The sequence below is a fragment of the Trichechus manatus genome, unplaced genomic scaffold, assembly GCF_000243295.1.
Source record: "Trichechus manatus latirostris isolate Lorelei unplaced genomic scaffold, TriManLat1.0 scaffold00236, whole genome shotgun sequence".
Lineage (NCBI taxonomy): Eukaryota > Metazoa > Chordata > Mammalia > Sirenia > Trichechidae > Trichechus > Trichechus manatus.
Window position 1 is genome coordinate 2,644,884 of NW_004444172.1, and position 24,853 is coordinate 2,669,736.

Below are 24,853 nucleotides of genomic sequence, written 5' to 3' on the forward strand. Positions count from 1 at the left end.
GCTTCCTTAAAAAGCTAGAAATAGAAGTACCATATGATCCAGCTATCCCACTCCTTGGAATATATCCTAGAGAAATAAGAGCCGTCACATGAATAGATATGTTCACTGCAGCACTGTTCACAATAGCAAAAAGATGGAAACAACCTAGGTGTCCATCAACGGACGAATGGATAAACAAATTATGGTATATTCACACAATGGAATACTACGCAACAATAAAGAACAACAATGAAGCTGTGAAACGTCGTATAACATGGAGGAATCTGGAGTGCATTAAGCTGAGTGAATTTAGTCAGTAACGGAAGGACAAACATTGTATAAGACCACTATTATAAGAACTCAAGAAAAGGTTTAAACACAGAAGAAAACATTCTTTGATGGTTACAAGGTTGTGTGAGAGTTATTTACTAACTAGATAGTAGATAAGAATTATCTTAGGCGAAGGGAAGGACAGTACACACTACCGGGGAAGTCAGCACAACTGGACTAAACCAAAGCTAAGAAGTTTCCTGAATACAATCAAAAACTTTGAGGGACAGAGTGGCAGGGGTAGGGGTCTGGGGACCATGCTTTCAGGGGACATCTAGGTCATTTGGTATAACAAAGCTTATTAAGAAAATGTTCTGCAACCTACTTTGGTGAGTGGCGTCTGGGGTCTTAAAAACTTGCAAGCAGCCATCTAAGATGTATCAATTGGTCCCAACCACCTGGAGTAAAGGAGAATGAAGAACACCAAAGACACAAGGAAAGTAGTGGCGCAAGAGACAGAAAGGGCCGCATAAACCAGAGACTTCATCAGCCTGAGACAAGAAGAACTAGATGGTGCCCGGCTACTACCAATGACCACACTGACAGGGAACACAACAGAGAGTCCCTGATGGAGCAGGAGAAAGGTGGGGTGCAGAACTCAAATTCTTGTAAGAAGACCAGACTTAATGTTCTGACTGAGACTGGAGGAACCCCAGAAAGCATGGTCCCTGGATTCTCTATCAGCCCAGAACTAAAACAATTTCTGAGGCCAACTCTTCAGACAGGGATTGGACTGGATTGTGGGACATAAAGTGATACTCGTGAGGAGTGTGCCTCTTAGCTCAAGTAGATACAAGAGACTAAACGGGCAGCTTCTGTCCGGAGGTGAGACGGGAATGCAGAGAGGGTTAGGAGCTGGTTGAATGGACATGGGGAGTCAGGGGTGGAAAGGAGAAATGTGCTGTCACAGTATGGGGAGAGCAATTAGAGTCACATAACAGTGTATGTATAAATCTTTGTATGGGAATAAAGAAAACCCTATGGAGCATAATTGCACTCTGACACACGAGGTCGCCATGAATCAGAATTGACTTGACAGCAACTGTTAATATATGAGAGTTTACTGTAAAATTAAACAGCTGGTAGGTAGTAAAATATAATACTAACTTCCTCATTGACTGTGAAGATTCAATATGACCACAAATATAATGTACTTAGAACAGAGGATTTCAATAAATGTGAACTCTTACTAATAGCTTCAAAAGGGCCATCCAGCTGTGATCTTCTATAACCACGATCAGTGAAGTGAGGCTGCCTGAGTGAACATGTGGATGGAGACTGAGCCTTTGAGGGGGAAGCTATCTGCTCACCCCACAGACCTTCCCAGCTGCCCTTCCCTGCTGGCCAACCATCCCTTCCTTTACAGCTTCACTGGGTCCCTGCAGATCCCCCTGGCAGACTAGTCTGTGCCAAGTTTTGGTCCCCAGCCCTGGGGTTCCTCCCAACTAGCATGCTTCTTCAAGACCCTTGTATGGCTGTCAGATCTTGGCTCTTTCCTGGGTGCACCTACCCACCTTAGTCCTGCCAACACTTAGGGTCCTCTGATTTTAGTGTATTCTCCCAAATGTGACCTTCTCTAGGTTTTCCTACCACCACTTTGTTCCTTCTGACTTGCTCCTTCCCTTCATTCTTATCGTCTCAAAGCTGGTTTCCTTGGAGATCAAATCAGTCCCTGGAGCTCCTTCCAGCACCTTCTTCCCCTGGCACCTAACAGGTGTTCTCACTCCAAGCCAGGTAAGTGAATTGCTTCAACCCAGCAGCCCAAGGGACTTGACAGAAGGTTCAAATGTTGATTCAACTCAAACAATTTCTATTTTTCTGGGCTACAGATCAGTTGAAAGACAAGAGATGGCACAACCCAGGCACTCTGTATTATCAGCAAGACATCCAAATTCTAAATAATAAGATGAATTATTCTCTTTCCATCCCAAAAAGCTTTTTTTTTAAATTTTTATTGTGCATTACGTGAAAGCTTACATAGCAAACTAGTTTCCCATTCAATAGTTTATACACAGTGTTCCATGACATTGATTCCATTGCTCACAGTGTGCCTGCCCTCCTCCCACTTCCATCCTAGGTTCCCTGTTTCCTTTTGTACTGACTTGCTATCTCTTCCTGACTTATCATCTTTGCTTTTGAGCAAATGTTGCCCTTTTGATCTCATATAACAGATTGTTCTAAGGAACACACTCCTCGTGAGTGTTAGTTTACGGGCCTGTCTATGGTTTGGCTGATGGGTGGTTTTTGGTAATGGTTTCAGTTCCAGAGCAGAAGGGTGTCTTAGGGCCATAGTCTCGGGGTTCCTCCAGTCTCTATCAGACCAGTAAGCCTGGTCTTTTTTGTGAATTTGATTTTTTGTTCTGCAATTTTTCTCCCGTTTTGTCTGGGACCCTCTGTTGTGATCTCAGTCAAAGAGGTCAGTAGTGGTAGCCAGGCACCATCTAGTTCTTCTGGTCTCAGGGTCACGTAGGCTATGGTTCATGTGGTCCATTAGTCCTTTGGACTAATTGCTCCTTTGGGTCTTCAGTTTTCTTAATTCTCTTTTGCTCCAGATGGTAAGAGACTGATAGTTGTATCTTAGATGGCCACTCACAAGTTTTTAAGACCCCAGACGCTACTCACCAAAGTAGGATGCAGAACTTTGCCTTTATGAAATAGGTCGTGCCAATTTATGAAGATGTCCCCCGAGTCTATGGTCCTTCACCTACGAGCCTAGGAACTTCATCCCTCGAGGTGTTTGGTTATGTCTAAGAAGTTGCCCTGACTGTGGCCTTTGTGTGGTCTACTGTCTATATTGACATATAAGCGTCACCTACACTTAGGTATGTAGAAATATCCACCACCAGACCTGTATCTGCAGATGGGTATGTTCCCTTCCAAAGAGCTTTGACTGCAAAAAACTCAAATGTTTTCATTTGAGTGACCAAAGGTATATGAATGAATTTCTATAAGAAAGTATCCTCAGCCACTAATAATTAACTGGCAAAATAAAGAGCTTGTACTCTGATGATAAGTTCTCTGGAATATGACTTCCAAAGGGAGATTTTTACCAAGATGATATCAAATAATAAGTATAGAGAAATCAGAACAGTAGAGATAAGTTATCTGAGTTGTCACCTGGAACAATGATTTTCTGAAATTAGTCTTTAAAAGAAAAAAAACATTTCAGGTTTAGGGGAGTAAATTTTACCAACTGTAGAAACTCTGGTGGCATAGCAGTTAAAGAGTTTGGCTGCTAACCAAAAGGTTAGCAGTTCGAATCTACCAGGCGCTCCTTGGAAACCCTATGGGGCAGTTCTGCTCTATCCTATAGGGTTCCTATGCATCAGAATAGACTCAAGGGCAATGGGTTTGAGTTTTCTTGGTGGGAACGCAGAAGTTTGCCCCTACCACTTGACAAAGGCCTTTTTTTTCCCCCCCAGTTGTCATGGGGTCAATTCTAACTCATGGCAACCCCACGTGTGTCAGAGTAGAACTGCACTCCACAGAGTTTTCACAGATGTGATCTTTTGGAAGTAGATTGCCAGGCCTTTCCTCTGAGGGAAATATAGGTGGATTTGAACCAGGGCTTCAAACCAGTTCATTCCAGTTTGAACCCCTGCTGAGAATTTGCATTTCTAACAAGTTCCCTGATGAGAATTTGCATTTCCACCCTAGATATGTTGTTGCTGTGGTTGTGGATCAGAATCAACAGTTTAACAAGACCCCCAGGTGATTCTCATATATAACTTCCTGGGAAAAGTGCTGCCCAGTCCTGACCTTCCCTGTCCATGCCCCTGGCCTAAGCCGCCCGCAGTCCAGAGCCCCAATCCCTGTGGACACTCACGGGCAGGAGGAGCACGTGCCACACCATGACGTTGGCATCTTCACTGACCAGGTTCCGCAGGTACGGGGGAAGCTGGCTCTGCAGATCCTCCAGCTCCTGTAGAGGGAACAGCAAGCGGGCAGTTGGCCTCGACTTCCCCATTTCAGCCCCTGCCCCTGCCCCAGCGGCAAGTTGTCCTGTCCAAAACACAACACCCTAGGTGGCAGAAGCCAGCAAAGTCAAAGCGCCCAATTATGGAGCACTTAGTATGTGTCAAGGTCTCTGGGTGGCACAAATGGTTTACGTTGGTCTATTAACCTAAAGGTTGGTGGTTCAAACCCATCCAGCAAAGCCACGGAAGAAAAGCCCGGTGATCTGCTTTCGTACAGATTACAGCCAAGAAAACCCTATGGAGCAGCTCTACTCTGTAACAGAGGAGCGGCGCCATGAGTCAGAGCTGACTTGACAGCAGTGGGTTTGGTTTTTTGGTTTAGCATGCTCTAGGGAACTTTGCCCTATTCCTGTCAGCATCCCATGCTGCTTTGGACTCTAGTCAAGCAGGTATCAGCCCAGGGAGCGGGTCATTGGCTATTCCAAGAAAAGGACTTTATCCCCTAATCTCGGTGCATAGACCATTCAGTGAATCATATGATTTCAGCCTTACAATTCTGTGGTTACTAGGTGTAGGGAAGCGCCAGATCACTTCTCGAAAATATGAAAACTTGGAACTAAACACTCTTAGAAGTCTCCTGAAACCAAGGTACTTAACCCTCTTGCCCTCTTCCTAGACAATCACTAGGTCTTAATTCTCTCCCTCCTTTCCTCTCCGTCCCTTCCTTCCATCGGCATCCACCAAGTGCCCAGCATGATGAGATGCACACACCAGTGCTCATGGCAGAGTGGGTGGCAAAGACATCACCTCATCCTTGTCAGACTCCACTAGCCCAGGGCTGGGGGAGGAAAACGACTCAAGTGGACCACAGCAGATGAGAACTCTACACACCAAGCAGAGAAACAGGGACAGGGAGGGATTCATTGTCCCAGAATGTGGCCCAGTCACCTGGACCTCACCCAATCACCTCAACAGCCACTGACTGAGCATTCTCTATCGACCAAGACATGGCCCAGGCCTCAAGAACATCCATGACATAATGGAGGAAACATGAATGCGATTACAAAAATGACGTGTGTGGACACAATGGGGAAGGAGAGGAGATGGGAGCAGGAAGGCTTACAGAGGCTGCAGATGGTGAGCTGCGCCACGCAGAATAAACAGGAGTCGGCCATGCAGAGAAGAGGAGGGACACCAAGACAGGTCCAATAAGGGCAAATGTATAGTGTGTCCCATGGAAGGTCAACAGTTATTACAGGGAAGCGTTCCAAGGGGGAGTATGTTTGGGAGACACTGGGCTAAATAGGTTTCTTTACTACAGGGCTTTCCAGAGCCTTTAATATGCTATTGTGTAATGAATCTCAAAAATGCAAGCCCATAGTATGCAGTAATTCTCAAATGTATTTGACCAAACAGCCCCTGGCCCTTTGGTGACTACAGAACTTTTTTTTTCAAAACAAAACATAAAATGACATTCAAGGACAAGTCATATTCCTCTGGAACACCAAATGGGTGTAAACTGCTGATTCTCACCTGGGGCCATTTTTATACCCCAGGGAACATTTGCCAAAATCTGGAGGCAGGGATGCTACTGGCGTCTAGTGGGTAGAGTGCTAAAGACAACCTCCCACAACAAAGAATTACCCGGCCAAATGTCAGTAGCGAGGTGGTTGAGAAACTCTGATGTAAACAAAGGCAGAGAGATTGTTCCCCGAACCCAGTTCCCAGATAAGGAGGGGTCCTTTGATACTGTACACCATCTGACCTTTCTATTTCCCCCTCCCAAAATATAAACACACCCTCGTTCCCCTCTCTCTCTCTTCACCCCAGTAAACCACTTTTCATGCCTTCTGCCCAGATTCTATGACTTCTCATTTATCTTTTACCACAAACAGAAGCATCTGCTACTTCAGGTCTGGTTCCGGTATCATGTTATTTTTGGCAAGAATGAAGCCCAAGGTTGAACAAAGAAGCTCTGGAATGGAATTTTTCCCTGACTTTACTACAAACAGGAATACTTAGGATTTTATCTATTACAGGTGAGTTCTGCCAAAACTTTCCCAATGCCTGAGGATGTTGAAACCCAAGCTAGAACACACAGCTCTTTCCCGAGGCCTGTTAAGAAATCACTGGACTTACCGGAAAAGAAAGTGAAAGTAGAGTGGCCATTGAAAGAGCCTGTGTTTGGACTCCCAAGGACCTGGCTCAGATCCCACCCCCATCTCTTCCTTCTTGGGTGACCCTGGACAAACGAGTTATTTTACCCAGACCTCAATTTCCTCATCTGTAAAATGCGGTATAGGGTGGCTGTGAGAATTAGACGAAACAACTGACATAAACCGCCTGGCACATAATGATGCCAGTGTGATAAATAAAACCAGTTTCCATCTAATCGATTCCAACTCATGGCCACCCTGTGTGTGTTAGCGTAGAACTGTACTCCACAGGAGTCTCAATGGCTGATTTTTTTGGAAGTAGATTGCCAGGGCTTTCTTCTGAGGCACCTGGGTAGACTTGAATTGCCAACCTTTATTTTAGCTGCTGAGTGTGTTAACCAGTTTGCACCACCCAGGGACTCCAGTGTGATAAATACTGGCTCCCATCTCTTTCCCACTGGAAAGACCCCAACCCCATTTTGTAGTCACCCTTCAGATTTTGGTTCTTCTGGATTGAGCCTACTCTGGGTGACCCAGTCTGAGACCATCTTCTCAGAAGCTGGGGGTAGCAGGCACTCCCCTCAGCCCCCTCCTCCACTCTGCAGATTAGAGGGACACTTCGGAGAGACTCATAGTCTGGGGGTGTCAGATCCACTTGACCAGCATTTTTCTCCATCTCCAGCTACATCCCGGGCCCCCAAAACACCCTGGGTTTTCAGAACTCCCGGAGGAATCTACCCTAATCCCGTCCTTCCAGACCTCATCTCAAACTGTGTCCCTGATTAGAACGAAGACTCAAAGAGGACAGGGATTTGTGTCGTTTGTTCTCCTCTGCCTCCCCACCACCTAGAACAGGGCCAGCATATAAAAGGCATTCAACAGCACCAGCAGAACAAGGAACGAAGCGCACACCACCACCTCCAGGAGCCTTCCCTGCTCTGTCTGGCATCGTCTCACCCCGAGAACACCCAGGGAACTCTGCCCTATTCCTGTCAGCATACCATGCTGCTTTGGACTCTAGTCAAGCAGGTATCAGCCCAGGGAGCGGGTCATTGGCTATTCCAAGAAAAGGACTTTATCCCCTAATCTCGGTGCATAGACCATTCCCCGCCCACAGCAGAGGGCCTGCCACCCGGAGGAGGCCAAGGAACCTTTCCCGCACAAGAGACTCACGCAATTGTTCTCACGAGTTACTGGCAGAAGTGAAACTGAAACTCAAACCAGTTTGGGGGAAACTGCAGTCAGCTCACCCCACCCCCAGCACGGCTCCTGGAGCCAGCGGCACCACACCCCGTATGCACCCTCGCCCCCCAAAACCCAAGCTCTGGCCCCTCTCGCAGACCCTCCTCCCCTAGGGAGGGAGCAGAGGATGACTGGCATTCAGCCAGCCCAGGTACCTGCACTAAAAGAAGCGCGCGGAGAACCAGCAGGGGAAAGGATGGAGGGAGAAGGAAGCCCGGGAAGGGATGGAGGGAGGAGACAGCCGGGGAAGGGATGGAGGGAGCAGGGAGCCTGGGAAGGGAGTGGGGGGTGGGGGGGACCAGGGAAGGGATGGAGAGAGATGGACCGTCCCATACGCAGTTACCCTCGCCACGCGCTTCCTCGCTGACATCTCGGAGTGGAGTGTGGGGCAGTAGCTGACGCCAGCTGACAGTGCGCAGGGACTCGGCGCCCCGCCCCGGGAACCCCACCACTGAGAGCCCCGCCTGTGCTCGGCTCCACCCGCGCGATTGCCGGGCAGCAGCAGTCCTGTTTCCCGCTGGCTTTTCGAAGACACACGTGGCCCTGCGGGGAGGACCCGGCCTGGCCGCGGCGCGGTAGGCTCAGATCCGCAGAGCTCGCGCTCTTTGTGCGGGACACGGGCGGTCCCTGAAGCGCGCGGCGTGCCTGGTCTCTGAGTCCCGCTGAGGGGCGCCCTGCACCAGGCGGTGAGCGCGCGGGGCGCGGGGCTGGGGTCCGCTCATCCGGGTGCTGCTTCCTTCCGGGGGCCGCCCCAGGGACTCCTCTCCATCAGCCCGCTCCTCGCCGCCCGGAATACACACTCGCCCTAAATAAATGCAGGGATACAAACTCTGTTCCACGACAGATCCCCCAACCACTGCCCTAAAACCCCTCCTCTAGCAAATTTCTGGAGCCCCCTGGACAAGTCCCTTCTTCTCTCTGTGCCCAGTGCCCCATCTCTAAAAACGGGGGGTTGGAGTTCTTCGTGCTGTCCAGCATTCGGCGGCGGAACTGCAAGGACGTTTCTCCCAGAAGTTTGCTTGGTGAAAAGCTCCACAAGGAGGCGCTGTTTGGACCTTTTTCTCTTGCTTTGAAGAGTCGGTCCCCTGTTCATTCCGTTCTTTACTTGGCCTAGTATTTAGTCAGTGCCGACCTCATGCTGGTCTGGGAAACAGTTGGGTGAGGGATGCCCCAAGACGGATTTGAGGAGCCTTTCCCCACGGGAAAGCTACTCAGCCTCCCTTATGTTACCACCGACCCATTGCACACTGAGGGCCTACTCCTTTGGTCAGGGGCAGAGACCCCTCTCCCAGCCGAAGCTGAGCCCACTGTGCAACAGCAGCCCCTGAGCACTGAGCAGCAGCATCTAGGGAAGAATCTGCCAGACTCTCAGGACTCACAGAATCTCCTAGACTCTGAGCCCTTCTTCTCCCCCCTCCCAGCACCCCACTTCAGCCCAGATGAGGAAAGAACACTGGTGGCGTAGTGGTTAAAGAGTTTGGCTACTAACCAAAAGGTCAGCAGTTCAAATCCAGCAGGTACTCCTAGGAAACCCTATGGGGCAGTTCTACTCTGTCCTATAGGGTCACTATGAATCGGAATCAACTCGACGGCAATGGGTTTTGGTTTTTTGGTTTTAATTACCTAATGCTGCTGTAACACAAATACCGCAGGGGGTGACTTTAAAGAACAGAAGTTTATTTCCTCACAGTTCTAGAGGCTAAAAGTCCAAATCATGGTCTCTGTGGTATCAATTCCTTCCTTGTAGGTAGTCCCCAGCATTCCTTGGTTCCTTAGCTTGTAGAAGATCCTCACATAGCATCTGTCCCCTATCCCCCTGTGTTACTATTTCTCTGCATCTAATCTACTCTTTTTATAACTCAGAAGTGATTAGATTTAAAACCTCCTCCACTGTGTACGGTCCAAGTAACATAACAAAGAAAACCCTATTTCCAAACAGGATTACATCCCCAGGCATGGGGGTTAGGATTCCAGCACATATTTTGGGGGACACAATGTAATCCATAATAATACCTCACACAGTTTTTATCTTGGTACCAGCTGCTGAGTTCTCTGCTCAGATGTGGGATGTATTTGCAGGGCAAATGACGCTGTTTAATTCAACAAATTTGAAATGGGTATCTTCTGTACACCAGAAATGATTAAGACACTGTCTACTATTCCCTAACGCAGGTAGACTTATTTCTGTTTTAAAGATGAGAAAACTGAGTCCTATTGGAACTGGCATTTGAACCCATGTCTGGTCAGTCTTCTCAGTTGCTGCTGTTAGGCGCCATAGAGTCGGTTTCGACTCATAGTGACCCCATGTGACAGAGTAGAACTCCCCATAGGGTTTTCTAGGCTGTAATCTTTACAGGAGCAGATAGCCAGGTCTTTCTCCCCAGGAGCCCCTGGGTGTTTCCGAATCTGACCTTAACAAGCACTTCATACTCAGTACTTGCATACTCAGTACATGGACCAGGCACTGCCCTTAGGGACTGAGGATGCCACTGTGAGAAAGTGAGGTCTCTGTCCTTAAGGAGCTCTCAGACTATAGGGACAGGGGAAGGAATGCAGCCCCTGTGTTTTTAATGCAAAGAGGTGAACATAAAGATATATGCAGTCACGTGATGATATGGGAGCAAGGAAGGGGCTCATTTTACCTAGCCCCAGGGAGAGGAGCGAGCTTTCCTGGAAAAGTTAAAAAATCCAAATGAGTCGTGAAGCTTGATGAGTTAGCTGGAGTGAGAACATGGGAAGAGGGTGTTCTTAGAAGTGGGAATAGCCTGATTAAACATGCAAAGGCAGTATATATAGAAACTGAAAGTGGTTTGATGATGTAGAGCAAAAGTTTCTGTCCACGCTCCTTGCTTCTCCTTCCCTTCTATTCCAGAAACCCTGCATTCCTGCAGACAGGCTGTTACCCCAGTGCCCCTGCCTGTCCAGAAGTAAATGTGTGTGCATTGTGTGTGTGTATGCGTATGAATCCAGAGTCATGGATTCAGCTCCATTGTGGGACAGGTCCTAAATCCTCGCACAGCTGGGTGACCCACGTGTCATGTCCTTGTACAGTGCAGACCTTTGTTGTCAGAACAAGCCCTGGGCTGGGAGCCAGAAGACCTGGGTTCTGGTTCCACACACACACTGTATGGCATCGGGTGGGCCATGGAACCTCCCTAGCCCCTTCATAGTGGACATACCTGCCTCCCAGGACTGTTGAGAGGCTAAGCTCACAGAAGTGGAAGAACTTTGAAAATTATAAGCAAGCCCAAGAAAGAAATAATCAGATTTGAATCCCAACTCCAACATTATTGGCTGAATAACCTTGGGCAAAGTACTTAACCTGTCTGTGCTTGTGTTTTCTCATCTGTAAAATGGGACTAATAGGTAAATGTGAGGAACAATGAGTAGATAGTTGTAAAGAACTTACGAACTTAGAACAGTGGGAAGTAAGTGATTGTTATAATAATAATACTTACTGTTATTTAAATGATGCCAGGTGCCTGCCCAGGGGGTGCTGAGTGCGAGGAACAAATTCATGAGCTTGCTCCCTTTGGGCAATGGCATGACTATCTTTCTGAGTTAAAAACAAGTTACCTTTGAGGTGACTCTGACTCCTCATGGCAACACCAACTCATGGCAACCCCATATATGTCAGAGTAGAAGTGTGCTCCATAGGGTTTTTGTGATGGTTAGGGTTGTGTGTCATCTTGGCTGGGCCATGATTCTCAGCAGTTTGGTAGTTATGTAATGATGTAGTTTGGCAGTTATGTAATGACATAGTCATCTTCCATTTTGTGATCTGATGTGAGCAGCCAATCAGTTGAAAAGGGAGTTTCCTTGGGGGTGTGGCCTGCATCCAATATATATGGATATTTTGGCAAAGCTCACTCTCTTGCTCTGAATCCTGCATCCAGCTTGTCATCATCCGACCTCAGATTCTAGGGACTTGAGCTAGCAGCCTGCAGTATTGCCTGCTGATATTGGGATTTGTCAGCCTCTGCAGCCTGTGAGTCAGCAGCCTGCTGTCTTACCTGTCAATCTTGGGTTCGTCAGCCCCTGCAGCTACGTGAGTCAGGAGAAGCCTCCAGCTTGACGCCTGACCTCACAGACTTGGGACTTGCCAGCCTCTGCAACTGCATGAGCCATTTCCTTAAGATAATGTCTCTCTCTGTCTCTCTTTCTCTCTCCATACATACATATATATCCAAAAACCAAAACCACTCATTGCCGTCTAGTTGATTCCGATTCATAGCGACGCTATAGGACAGAGTAGAACTGCCCCATAGGGTTTCCGAGGCCGTAATCTTTATGGAAGCAGACTGCCACATCTTTCTCCCCCAGAGTGGCTGGTGGGTTCGAACTGCTGAGCCTTCAGTTAGAAGCTGAGTGCTTTAATCACTGCGCCACGAGGACTCTTTCCTCTCTCTAATCCAGTCTCTGCCATTTATTCATACATTGCTCAACGCTTATGAGCACCTATTGTGTGAGGCCCTGTGCTAATACTGCAAAGAGGCTGACTGTGGATTTTGGATTTTAACAAAGAGCAGAAGAGACACACAGCTTTGTAGATGACAAAAGGTTGCAGGGAAAAGGCCTCCAGACTTGACTTTTCGACTCAGCTCTGCCAACTCTCAGACTTCCCTGTTTATTGTGAGGATGAAATAAGATTGTGGATGTGAGGGGCGCCTTGTAGGTGATAGAGCACTTCACCTGTTCACAGCACAGAGCGCTGGGTGAGATATCAGAGAGTTCGGGTTGTTCTGAGGGCTTTGAGAGGCTGCAATGCAACCCGAGTGGGTGATTCCGGTTAGGAGGCGCAGTTGATTTTCCTGGAGGCTCTCACACTGGACTGGTTCCTGTCTGGGGCAGAAGGGGTTAATGTCAGACCTACCCCGCCCTCCCCTTCTCTGGACAGTCCAGAGAGGCCCTTAGGGAACCAGAGGAAGAAGGGAATTTCCTGCTTCTTTTGATTGAGGAAGGGGCTGCCTCCTCCAGCCAGCCCCACATCCCCTTTCTCTTGGTTTAGTCACACACACACACACCATACACACATATACATACACAATACACGCATACACCCATACACACACACATACACATATATACATACACACACAATACACACACACATATACCCATACACACACATATACACATACACACACACCTCCTCATAGGCTGCACCCGGATGAAGGCTGAGGTGAAGGGGATGAAGTAGAGGTAGTCCTGGAAATGGGGCACCCCAGGAAGGGATCTGGGGGTCCCTTGCCACAAGAGCAGGGGAGACATGACCTGGTGAATCGAAGGACCTGCTTCCTCAGCCTGGCTCCGACGTTTGCTCATGCGCTCATTGTGGGACTTCGGGAAAGTCAGGTAACAACAATAACAACAACGACAGGAGCTACCGACTACTGAACGTGACAAGCATTGTGCTCAGTGCTTGACATGCATTATCATGACTGATTTTCACTCTAATTTCATAAAATAGGTTATTTTATTATCTCCATTTTGTAGGTGAGGAAACAGGCTGAGTGAAGCAAGGTCGCTTGCCCCAGGTCTCTAACTGCTAACTTCCTGCCTCTTAGCTACCAGGCTCTTCTCAGCCTCAGTTCCTTCACGTTACAAAAGAGGGTGAGGATCTCTGCCCTGGCTGCTTCATGAGGTTGTGTACCTGAAGGACTTTGATTGCTGCAAAGTGACAGGCACATGTAAGTTGTTATTCTTAACAGGGAGTAGCCTCTAAAATGTGGCTGTCCCAGGACCTTCAAATTAGCCCTAGATCCCCTTAATGCCAGAGTCTTTGAGATCATCTGGTGTTGTCCAGAAGTCCCTGGGTGGTGCAAACAGCTGATTGCACTTGGCTGCTAACTGAAAGTTTGGAGGTTCAAGTCCACCCAGAAGCACCTTGGAAGAAAGGCTTGGTGATCTACTTCCAAAAAAATCAGTCAGTAAAAACCCTATGGAGCACAGTTCTACTCTGATATACATGAGGTTGCCATGAGTCAGAGTTGAGTCAAAGGCAACTGGTTTTTTAGTGTTGTCTAACCAGCCCACTCCCCGCCATCCCACTGTGTGGTTGAGAAAACAAGGGGATAGAGAGAGAAACTGACTTGACTAGGTCAAGGATTAGAGCTCAGGTACACCTATACCTAAGGTCCCTGAAAAAAAAAAAAAAGAGAGAAGAAACAGCAGCAAACATCCATTAATAATCAGAATGAGGAATGTATGAAGTATGAATCTAGGAAAATTGGAAATCATCAAAAGTGAAATGGAATGCAAAAACATCCATATCCTAGGCATAGTGAGCTGAAATGGACTGGTATTAGCCATTTCGAATTAGACAACCATATGGTCTACTATGCCAGGAATAACAGCTTGAAAAGGAATGGCATTGCATTCATCATCAAAAAGAACATTTCAAGATCCATCCTGAAGTACAACGCTGTCAGTGATAGGATAATATCCATACCCCTACAAAGAAGACCAGTTAACACGACTATTATTCAAATTTACGCACCAACCACTAAGGCCAAAGATGAAGAAATTGAAGATTTTTACCAACTTCTGCAGTCTGAAATTGATTGAACATGCAATCAGGATGCATTGATAATTACTGGTGATTGGAATGCGTAAGTGGGAAACAAAGAAGAAGGATCAGTAGTTGGAAAATATGGCTTTGGTGATAGAAATGATGCCGGAGATAGCATGGTAGAATTTTGCAAGACCAACTACTTCTTTACTGCAAATACCTTTTTTCAGCAACATAAATGGTTGACCTCACCAGATGGAATACAAGAAATCAAATTGATTACATCTGTGGAAAGAGACGATGGAAAAGCTCAATACCATCAGTAAGAACAAGGCCAAGTTGAAGCTGAAGAAAACTAGAACAAGTTCAAGAGGGCCAAAGTACAACTTGAGTATATCCCACCTGAATTTAGAGACCATCTCAAGAGCAGATTTGACGCATTGAACAGTAATAACCGAAGACCAGATGAGTTGTGGAATGACATCAAGGACATCAGACATGAAGAAAGCAAGGGGTGATTAAAAGGACAGGTAAGAAAGAAAAGACCAAAATGGATGTCAGAAGAGACTCTGAAACTTGCTCTTGAACATAGAGTAGCTAAAGTAAAAGGAAGAAATGATGAAGTAAAAGAGCTGAACAGAAGATTTCAAAGGGAGGCTCGAGAAGACAAAGTAAAGTATTCTAATGACATGTGCAAACACCTGTAGTTAGAAAACCAAAAGGGAAGAACAGGGTTGGCATTTCTCAAGCTGAAAGAACTGAAGAAAAAATCCAAGTCTCAAGTTGCAATATTGAAGGATTCTATGGGGGAAAATATTAAACGATGCAGGAAACATTAAAAACAGATGGAAGGAATACACAAAGTCAGCATACCAAAAAGAATTGGTCCACGTTCAAACATTTCAGAAGGTAGCATATCATCAGGAACTGATGGTACTGAAGGAAGAGGTCAAAGCTGCACTGAAGGCATTGGTGAAAACAAGGCCCCAGGAATTGATGGAATACCAATAGAGATGTTTCAATAAACAGATACAGCACTAGAAGTGCTCACTTGTCTAAGTGAAGAAATTTGGAAGGCAGCTACCTGGCCAACCAACTGGAAGAGATCCATATTTATGCCTATTTCCAAGAAAGGTGATCCAATCAAATGCAGAAATTACTGAACAATGTGATAATATCACATGCAAGTAAAATTTTGCTGAAGATTATACGAAAGTGGCTGCAGCAGTACATCAACAGGGAACTGCCAGAAATTCAAGCCAGATTCAGAAGAGGACAGGGATATCATTGCTGATGTCAGATGGATCCTGGCTGAAAGCAGAGAATACCAGCAAGATGTTTACCTGTGTTTTATTGACTATGCAAAGGCATTTGACTTTTGTGGATCATAACAAATCATGGACAACATTGCAAAGAATGGGAATTCCAGAACACTTAATTGTGCTCATGAGGAACCTGCACAAAGATCGAGAGACAGTCGTTCTAACAGAACAAGGGGATACTGCATAGTTTAAAGTCAGGAAAAGTGTGCGTCAGAGTTGTATCCTTTCACCATGCTTATTTAATTTGTATACTGAGCAAATAATCCGAGAAGCTGGCCTATATAAGGAAGAACGAGGCATCAGGATTGGAGGAAGACTCATTAACAACCTGCGTGGTGCATATGACACAACCTTGCTTGCTGAAGGTGAAGAGGACTTGACGCACTTACTGACGAAGATCAAAGACCACAGCCTTCCGTACAGATTACACCTCAACATAAAGAAAACAAAAATCCTCACAACTGGACCAGTAAGCAACATCATGATAAAAGGAGAAACGATTGTAGTTGTTAAGGATTTCATTTCACTTGGATCCACAATCAATACCCATGGAAGCAGCAGTCAAGAAATCAAAAGATGCATTGCATTGGGCAAATCTGCTGCAAAAGACCTCTTTAAAGTATTAAAAAGCAAAGATGTCACCTTGAAGACTGACCCAAGCCATGGTGTTTTCAATTGCCTCATATGTATGTATGTGAAAGCTGGACAATGAATAAGGAAGACCAAAAAAGACTTGACGCCTTTGAGTTATGGTGTTGGCAAAGAATATTGAATATACCATGGACTGCCAAAAGAATGAACAAATCTGTCTTAGAAGAAGTACAGCTAGAATGCTTCTTAGAAGCAAGGATGGTGAGACTATGTCTCACATACTTTGGACATGTTATCAGGAGGGATCAGGCCCTGGAGAAAGACATCATGCTTAGTAAAGTAAAAGTGTTAGCGAAAAAGAGGAAGACCCTCAACAAGATGGACTGACACAGTGGCTGCAACAAGGGGCTCAAACATAACTAGGATTGTGAGGATGGTGCAGGAGCAGGCAGTGTTTCATTCTGTTGTACGTAGGGTCGCTATGAGTCAGAACCGGATGGCACCTAACAACAAGGTCCCTGGATGACGCAAGTGGTTCACACTCGACTACTAACTTAAAGGTTGGCTATTTGAACCCACCCAGCGGCGCCAGAGAAGAAGGCCTGGCTATTGCTTCCGTAAAAATTACAGCCAAGAGAACCCTATGAAGCGCAGTTCTACTCTTAACACGTGGGGTCTCCGTGAGTTGGAATCGACTCGACAGCAACAGGTTTGGTTTTATAGTCAAGTAACCAAAATTGAGCCCATTAACAAGTATGAAAGTAAATAATAGTACAGGTGGGATGAGAATATGACAAAAGTGAAAGCCCATTTTATAGATGAGGAGACTGAGGTCTAGGACTATGAAGCTTTATGGAGCAGGAGCCCGAACTCCTAAGCCCCGGCCTTTCTGACCCTTGAGGACATTTTGTGATGAGCCACCTCGGCTCCTCCAGCACAGTCTCTGGAATGGGATGATGCCTTTCCCACCAGCTTTAGTCCATCTCCGTGGGGATGTGGCAGGGTCCTTCCACCAAGCCCTTGGGTCCCAGAAGACCCTATGAGGACACTAATTCAGAAATGGATTTTATTTCCATCAGGACACTGCTTTTAACTGTTCTGATAGGCCAACAAAGGACAGCGTTTCTTAGTTGAAGCGGCAGCACTTTGTTTAAAAAAATAATAACAACCACCAGGGAGCTTTGAGGAAGACTAAATAAGCATTTGGACCAGGGGGCTTCTTCAAAGGCCTGGAGACTGGCCCCTGTCACCCAGGTAACCACATCCTGACCAGAGGACATATCCAGAGGTGAAGAGAGAGGAAGGGCCCTTTACTACCCCCTTCCCCCCAGGGTTTCTATTCTCTCTGGCTTTTCTATTCTAATCTAGTGGAGAAAAGTCTGAAGAGAAAGTCCAGAGGCCTAGCAGGGGAGAGAATCCACTAGTGAGTCAGCTTTCCCAGTCAGCCGTCCAGGAGAGCTGTCTGACGGGCAAATCAGAATGGTGGGGGGAGACAAAAGCGTGGTCGATGAAACACGCACAGAGCAAAGAGTTCCGTGAGCCAGGACCGGAAGGAGCGCTGGGTACTAGTCTGAGCTGCTCTGTGGCCTGAAGCAGGGCCCAGAAAGGCCCTAAGAATCTTCTGTTGGGGTTGTTGTTAGTTCTGTTGGGTGATTACACTCACGGCAACCCCATGTGTGTCAGAGTAGAACTGTGCTCCATAGGCTTCTGATAAAATGAAAAGACTTAGCTAGGGTTTGAATCCCAAAAGAATACTAAGCTGAGGAAGTAAACCCAGAGATAAAGTTAAACAATGATAGAATACGACTGGATTGGATAGAAAGCACCAATCTGGCCCTATTTCTAATACTTCTTTATTATTATTTTTTTTAAAGACCATTTTCTTTTAGTACCATGGAAATGTAGGCAACTAATATTAGTGTTTACATTTCTATTTAATAAAGCAAGGTTTTTCATAGGAAAATGAGAATAACCCAGGGCTTACAGGCATAAGGAAAGCGTGACTGGAGACTGCTGGGGTGGGGGTGGGGCACAGCTCAGCCCTGAATAGGTTCCAGCTGTTTCTCTGGCTTGCTCTCCCCCTCCCCACAGCCCCCTCCACGTGATATCTTTGTGTCTCTCCACTCCTACCTTTATCAGTTACTTAGAGGAGGTAACAGGCACCACCAGTCTTCTTGCGGCAGCTGCTAGAACTAACTGTCAGGGTGCGTGTGTAGGAGACAGTAACTTCTAGAAGGCACAGTTGGGCAATTTAATCTGAGTCCTTGATGACCAGTGTCAAAGGACCTTGCTCATTCAACCATTTGACAACTATCTATTGTCTGCTGTGTGCCAGGCTGAAAGGAAGTTGTATGGACCAGAAATGGAATCTGAGCCTCCCATAAGGCAGGTGGTTCTGACCCGGAACCACAATGGGCATCTCCAGGAGCACCCCACACCAGCCCCCCAGCCACAGCACAAGTTAGCAGGTGACCCCAGTGTGTCATTGGTATACTTCTTTTAACACCCTACTCTTCCTGTGTGTTCATATTCTTCTGCTTTCCTCTTATTCAGATAATGGATGGAGAGGTACTGTAGAAATGAAATTGTTAGGGGACCAGCAGATGGGAGCCCCAAGGTGCCCCCGGCCAGGTGAAGAACTTTGTATTGGGTTGATTCCCAAGATTCGCCCATTCCCTCTCCCATCTGTTCCCTCTCCCAGACGTTCTCATCACTAATCATGACACACCATCACTTGAGATTTTCAGCAGCTCAGCTGGGCCCTAGTCAGGAGTCCCTGCCCTCAGAGCCTTTGTCTTCTAGCTTCCAATCCAGTCCAATCCGGTTACCATCTAATCAATACCAACTCATGGCAACCCCATGGGTGTCGGAGTAGAACTATGCTCCACCGGGGCTTCAATGGCTAATTTTTCAAAAGTAGATTGTCAGGCCTTTCTTCTGAGGTGCTTCTGGGCGGACTTGAACTAGCAAATCTTCCAGTTAACAGCCAAGCAGTTGCTATTTGCACCATGCAGGGACTCCGTCCTTAAGCAAGTTGTGTTCATTTATTCAACAGATGTTTACTGAGTATCTTCTGTGCTACACCTAATCACACACAATGCTAGGGAAAAAAAGGTATAAGCACTCTTCTATCTAAAAAATTTACTCCTTGTGACAGATAGGTATTTGGGTGATGAGTTATTTACATGGTTTGTAGGGCAAAGGCAGGGGGGCAGAGGTGGTTCAGTGGTACAATTCTCGCCTTCCTTGGAGGAGACCTGGGTTTGATTGCTGACAAATGCACCTCAGATGCAGCCACCACCCTTCTGGCAGTGAATGCTTGCCTGTTTCTATGAATCTGAACAAGTTTCAGTAGAGCTTCCAGACTAAGAGGGACTAGGAAAAAAGCCAATGAAAATCTTGTGGATCATAATGGTCTGATGCACAGGACCCGGCAGCATTTCATTCCATTGTGCATGGGGTTGACATGAGTCAGGCCAACTCAATGGCAGATAGCAATGATAGCAGGGCAATGACTCAGGGGCAGAGGCACCAGTAAGCAAGGTATGCACAAGCTTACTTGTGTTTACCTACAAATCTGTAGTGCACAATCTCACATGGGTTTCGAGATGTGGTGAAAAACAGGTGAAATGGTGCACTACAGATTGGTAAGTAAGTACAAGTAAGCCTGTGCATACCATGCTTACTGGTTAATCTGTCCCTGGCAATAATAATTGTATTTTAGAAGTTGCAGCAAAGAAAAATCTTTAACTGGGTAAGTGACCATGGGAGCTTCAAACTGGGCAGGGCTAGGATGCTGGCTCCCTGTCCCCGGTCAGAAACAGGCTGACTGAGAAATGGATCAGGCTAATTGGACTTCCTGGGACTGGGGAAACTTTAGCCTCAGGAGCAGCATGTGGAAGCCGAAGCAGCAGGTCAAAACAAGACATCTCATCTTGAAGAGGAACAAACTCGCAGCTGTGTAAATCGTCCAGTCCTGGGTCTAGCCAAAGAGGTGACACAGTGCTGGAGTCAAAGGTTAGGAACAAATGCATGGCAGAGGAACCAACTGAGCTGCTGAGTAAGGAGTGTACAAGTTGGCAGGCAAGAGGGGGCCTTCTGGAACCAGCATGCAGTTAGTGAGGTCAGTTTGGGAATCAACCCAAATGTCAGTGAGGGTTCAAAGTGATACACCTATACGATGGAATTCTATGCAACAGTTAGAAAGAATGAGAGAGATAAAGCTGCCTGTAATGACTTAAACCAATGTTGATGATACTTTGTTAAGTAAGAAAAGAAATTAGGGAAGAGTAATATTTACGTGCTGGGGGCAAGGTACATGTGATTTTATAAATAGAGAGTCTGGAAGGATACACTTGGGACTGTTAACCAAAAACCAAAATCAAACCCATTGCCATTGAGTTGACTCCAACTCATAGTGACTCTATAGCAGAGAGTAGAACTGCCCCATAGGATTTCCAAGGAGCGCCTGGTGGATCCAAACTGCTGACCTTTTTGGTTAGTAGCTGTAGCTCTTAACCACTACGCCACCAGGGTTTCTAGGACTGTTAACAGCAGTTATAAATGGGGTAACTTTTAATTTTATAAATGTCTGAATTGTTTTAAAAACTTCACAAAGAACATATGTGACATTATTAGTGTTAACTTTGAAAGAATAATTTCCTTAGAAACAAATAAACAGTAAGCCCATTTAGAATAAGCCCATAGTTTCGGTTGCCGTGGAGTCTGTTTCAACTCATGGCGACCCATATGTGCAGAGAAGAACTGTTCCACAGGGTTTCCTAGGCTGTAATCTTTATGGAAGCAAATCGCCAGTTCTTTCTTCTGTGGAGCCGCTAGGTGAGTTCGAACCACCAACCTTTCAGTTAGCAGCCGAGCACTTAACCACTGCGCCACGGAGGCTCCTTAAAGAGGACTGTATCTATAGCAAATACGAGACGTGGCGTTCAGTCAAGGTTCAGTCCATCTTTACTTACAAAGCGCTGTAACCCCACAAGAGAGGTACCAAAACATAGTTCTCAAAATGTTAGAAACATCATTCTCATATAAATACACAATGAAAACATCCGTGAGAATGTCATCAGAATGACAAAACTGGTTCAAACGATGAAGCAAGAAACTGGTGTGTTTGTGGGTGTACACAGTGAAAAAGAGAATGCTAGAGTAAGATAGCTAGGTGTCTTAGTCATCTTGTGCTGCTCTAACAGAAATACCACAAGTGGATGGCTTTCACAAAGAGAACTTTATTTTCTCACAGTCTAGTAGGCTAGAAGTGCAAATTCAGAGAATCAGCTTCAGGGGAAGGCTTTCTCTCTCTGTCGACTCTGGAGGAAGGTCCTCGTCATCATCAGTCTTCCCCCGGACTAGGAGCTTCTCTGCACAGGAACCTCGGGTCCAAAGAACATGCTCTGCTCCCAGTGCTTCTTTCTTGGTGGGATGAGGTCTCCCATTCTCTGCTTGCCTCCCTTTCCTTTTATCTCTTACAAGAGATAAAAGGTGGTGCAGGCCACACCCTAGGGAAACTCCCTTTACATTGGATCAGGGATGTGACCTGGGGAAGGACGGTTTTACAAATCCCACCCTAATCCTCTTTAACATAAAATTACAATCACAAAATGGAGGCAAACCACACAATTCTGGGAATCATGGCCCAGCCAAACTGATACACACATTATTGGGGGGGACATAATTCAAACCATGACAGCTAGGTTAGCTACAAAACTGGCTACTGTCCTTCAGGGCCATAAGACCATAACCTTTGGAGTTATCATCTCTTCCAAATGGCAACCACACGCCTCTCTATCAGAATCCATTCATATCTTACTCGTTTTTGAAATGTTAACATCTGAGTTTACAGAGTTTGAGGCCTGATCCATAGCAGATAAGAAATCAAACAAAATTTTATTCCCCTAGAGTTGTGTTTCTCAACCAGGATTCCAGAGAAAGGCTTGAGCCCTAAGGCCCAAGGCAGTCTTTGGATGTAATCAATCGACTTCTCTCCCAGGCATCTAAAGTGGTACTAGTTGTGGACCATCTGCGGGAGAAATCAGGAAAGAATCACTCAAACCGTTGTCTATGTTCTGAGAATCAACTGATCCTGATTCTTCTGCCCTATTTCCAAGTTTTGGATATTTTTTTCTGAACAGGAGAAACTACAGGTATAGATTGTGAGGTAGGGTGAAGCCACAGGAACTTGTACATTCAGTATCTGAGGACCCACCTGGGAGAAAGACATGATAAAATGCTCCTAGTGTAAGAAGAACTTTAGTGAGAACGTGAATTTATCCAACACCAGGAAAGTCACAGGGGAGAGAAGCCGTGCAAATGTACAACACGTGGGGGAGGGTCCCTGTGGACTTGTTCCACCTCACTGACCAGAAAGGAAGGTCCTCGTGGCAGAGAGAGCCCAGAGGTCTCTTCCCCCATTGGAAAAAGGGCTAAATTCACAACCCTATGTTGATGACATATCTTAACACAAACACCAGGGAGGAATTCTGCAAATGCCCTGACTGGTTAAGTCAACCTCAGACTATTCACACTGAACACAAGTTCTAGTGTCTCAGGGGAGAGAAGAACTTCAGCTTCAGCTCCAACTCATTAAGCAGCAAAGTCTCCACAAAGCTGAGAAACTCTTTAAAATATTCATAGTAAGAGACATTTATAATTTATACTGGTTAAGTGCTTGACTACTAATTGAAAGGATGGCAGTTCAAATCCACCCAGAGGTGCCTTGGAAGAAAGGTATGTCGATCCGCTTCCAAAAGGTCACAGCCATGAAAACCCTATGGAGCACAGTTCTACTTTGCAACACACAGGTTTACCACAAGACAGACTTGACAGCAACTGGTTTGGTTTTTTGTTTTGTTTTGTTTTTTAAAGACATTTGCCCAGAGAGCTAAGACGGCTGCACCCACGTAGACCCACAGTCTGGGAAGACCTCTCCACTGGGCCTCGGCCACCTGAGACTTCGGCCCATAAAGCATCAGGCACCTGCAGCTGGGCAAAGGATGTTGACTCTGCTGCCTGCTTCAGGTTAGCTCCTGGTATGGATCAGTATAACACAGGGGTTAACACAAAGTTTTGGGCTTGGGTCAGGTGACGCAAGCCATGGTCTTTTCAATTGCTTCATATGCATAAGAAAGTTGGACAATGAAAAAAGAAGACAAAAGAAGAACTGACGCATTTAAATTGTGGTGTTGGTGAAGAATATTGAATATTCTGTCAGAAGAACTAACAAATCAGTCTTGGAAGAAATACAGTCAGAATGCTTTTTAGAAGTGGGGATGGTGAGACTTCGGCTAGCTTACTTTGGATGTGTTATCAGGAAAGACCAATTACTAGAAAAGGACATTATGTTTGGTAAAGGGTCAGTGAAAACGAGGGAAACCCTTAATGAGATGGATTGACACAATAGCCACAACAATGGGCTCAGACATATCAAAGATCACAAAGATGGCGCAGGACCGGGCAACGTTTTGTTCTGTTACACATAAGGTCACAAGGAGTTAGAGCCAACTAATAACAACAACAACAGGGTTTGGGGGGGTCAAACAAACTGTGTCCAAGTCCTGGCTTTGCCACTTACTAGCTATGAAATCTTGGATGAATCAATTAGTTTTTCTGAGCCTCATTTTTTAATTTCATATAAAATGGGATTAATGTTAGTACCAATTTTCATTGGTATTGTGAGAATCAATGAGGGGATGAATGCTGAGCACTTTCCCCAGTGTCTGGCCCATGGTAAACACGCAGTGAAGGAGTCTGTGTTCCACCATCTTCTTTTTGTATCACTGACCCATTTCCCAGAATCCACTAGCTCATGGTGCCTCAAGACCACTAGCTTGAACATTGGGGATAGAGAAGTGGCTTATTGTGTGCAGTTGTTCAAATGATGGCACTGATGACACGTAACTTCTCCAAAGCACTGAGGTTCTGAAGAGGCCACAGGGAATAAGGGGTTGGCAAAGCTGGAGTCAAGTCTTTGGTCTTCTCCAGGGAGCCCCAAGGTGAGATGCAAACATCCTCCTGTTTCTGTCATTGGTCAGTCCCTTGGAGTAGCAGTTCTGGTGTTAGCAGCCCACTTTGTAAATGCACCAAACATGGCTAGGGGACAGGCCCGGCAATGAGATGATCACAGAACATTCAAGCTCCATTAGGTCATCTGAGACAACCTCCTTGTTTTGCAGAGGTGGAAGGATTGTCAGATGTAGCAAATAAAAGACAGGAAGCCCAGTTAAATTTAAATTTCAGATAAAAAAATGGAAAATAAAATTTTAGTATAAGTACATCCCAGGCAAAACTGGGGACATACTTATACCAAAAGAATATTTGTTGTTTATCTGAAATTCAAATTGAACTGGGAACCCTGTATTTTATCTGGAAACCTTATAAGAGGAAACCACCTAGCCATCAAGGGGGAAAGCAACTTGCTAGAGTCACACAGCAAGCCAGGTCTATTGGTTCCCAATCCGACACTCCTACCGCTCCACCCCCAAGACATACAGATATGCTCCAGCGTTCAGTTTTCCACTTCAGGCAAATGCTTGCTGGGTTGGATCTCTCAGATGCTTTGCCTGTCACACAAGGGAAAAACCAGTTGCCATCCAGTTGACTCCAACTCATGACGCAATGTGTGTAAGAGCAGAACTGTGCTCCACAGGGTTTTCAATGGCTGGGTTTTCAGTAGTAGATCATCAGGCCCTTCTTCCGAGGAACCTCCAGGTGGACTCAAACCTTAATCTTTCCGCAGCCGAGTGTGTCAACTGTTTGCACCACCCAGGGACTTTACACAAGGGAAGAACCACT

General features: G+C 46.1%; 1 protein-coding gene across 1 annotated transcript in view; it reads right to left on the reverse strand.

Moving 5' to 3' along the window:
* Nucleotides 1-8,080, reverse strand: part of UBE2L6 (ubiquitin conjugating enzyme E2 L6) — a 31,749-nt gene extending 23,669 nt beyond the window's left edge. Inside the window, exons 1-2 of the mRNA XM_004389189.2 lie at nt 7,968-8,080; nt 4,136-4,231 (exon numbers count right to left, since the gene is read on the reverse strand). Coding sequence (XP_004389246.1) covers nt 4,136-4,231; nt 7,968-7,994 — 123 coding nt within the window. The 5' untranslated portion in view covers nt 7,995-8,080. The remainder of the gene's footprint in view (nt 1-4,135; nt 4,232-7,967) is intronic.
* Nucleotides 8,081-24,853: the final 16,773 nt, after the last annotated feature.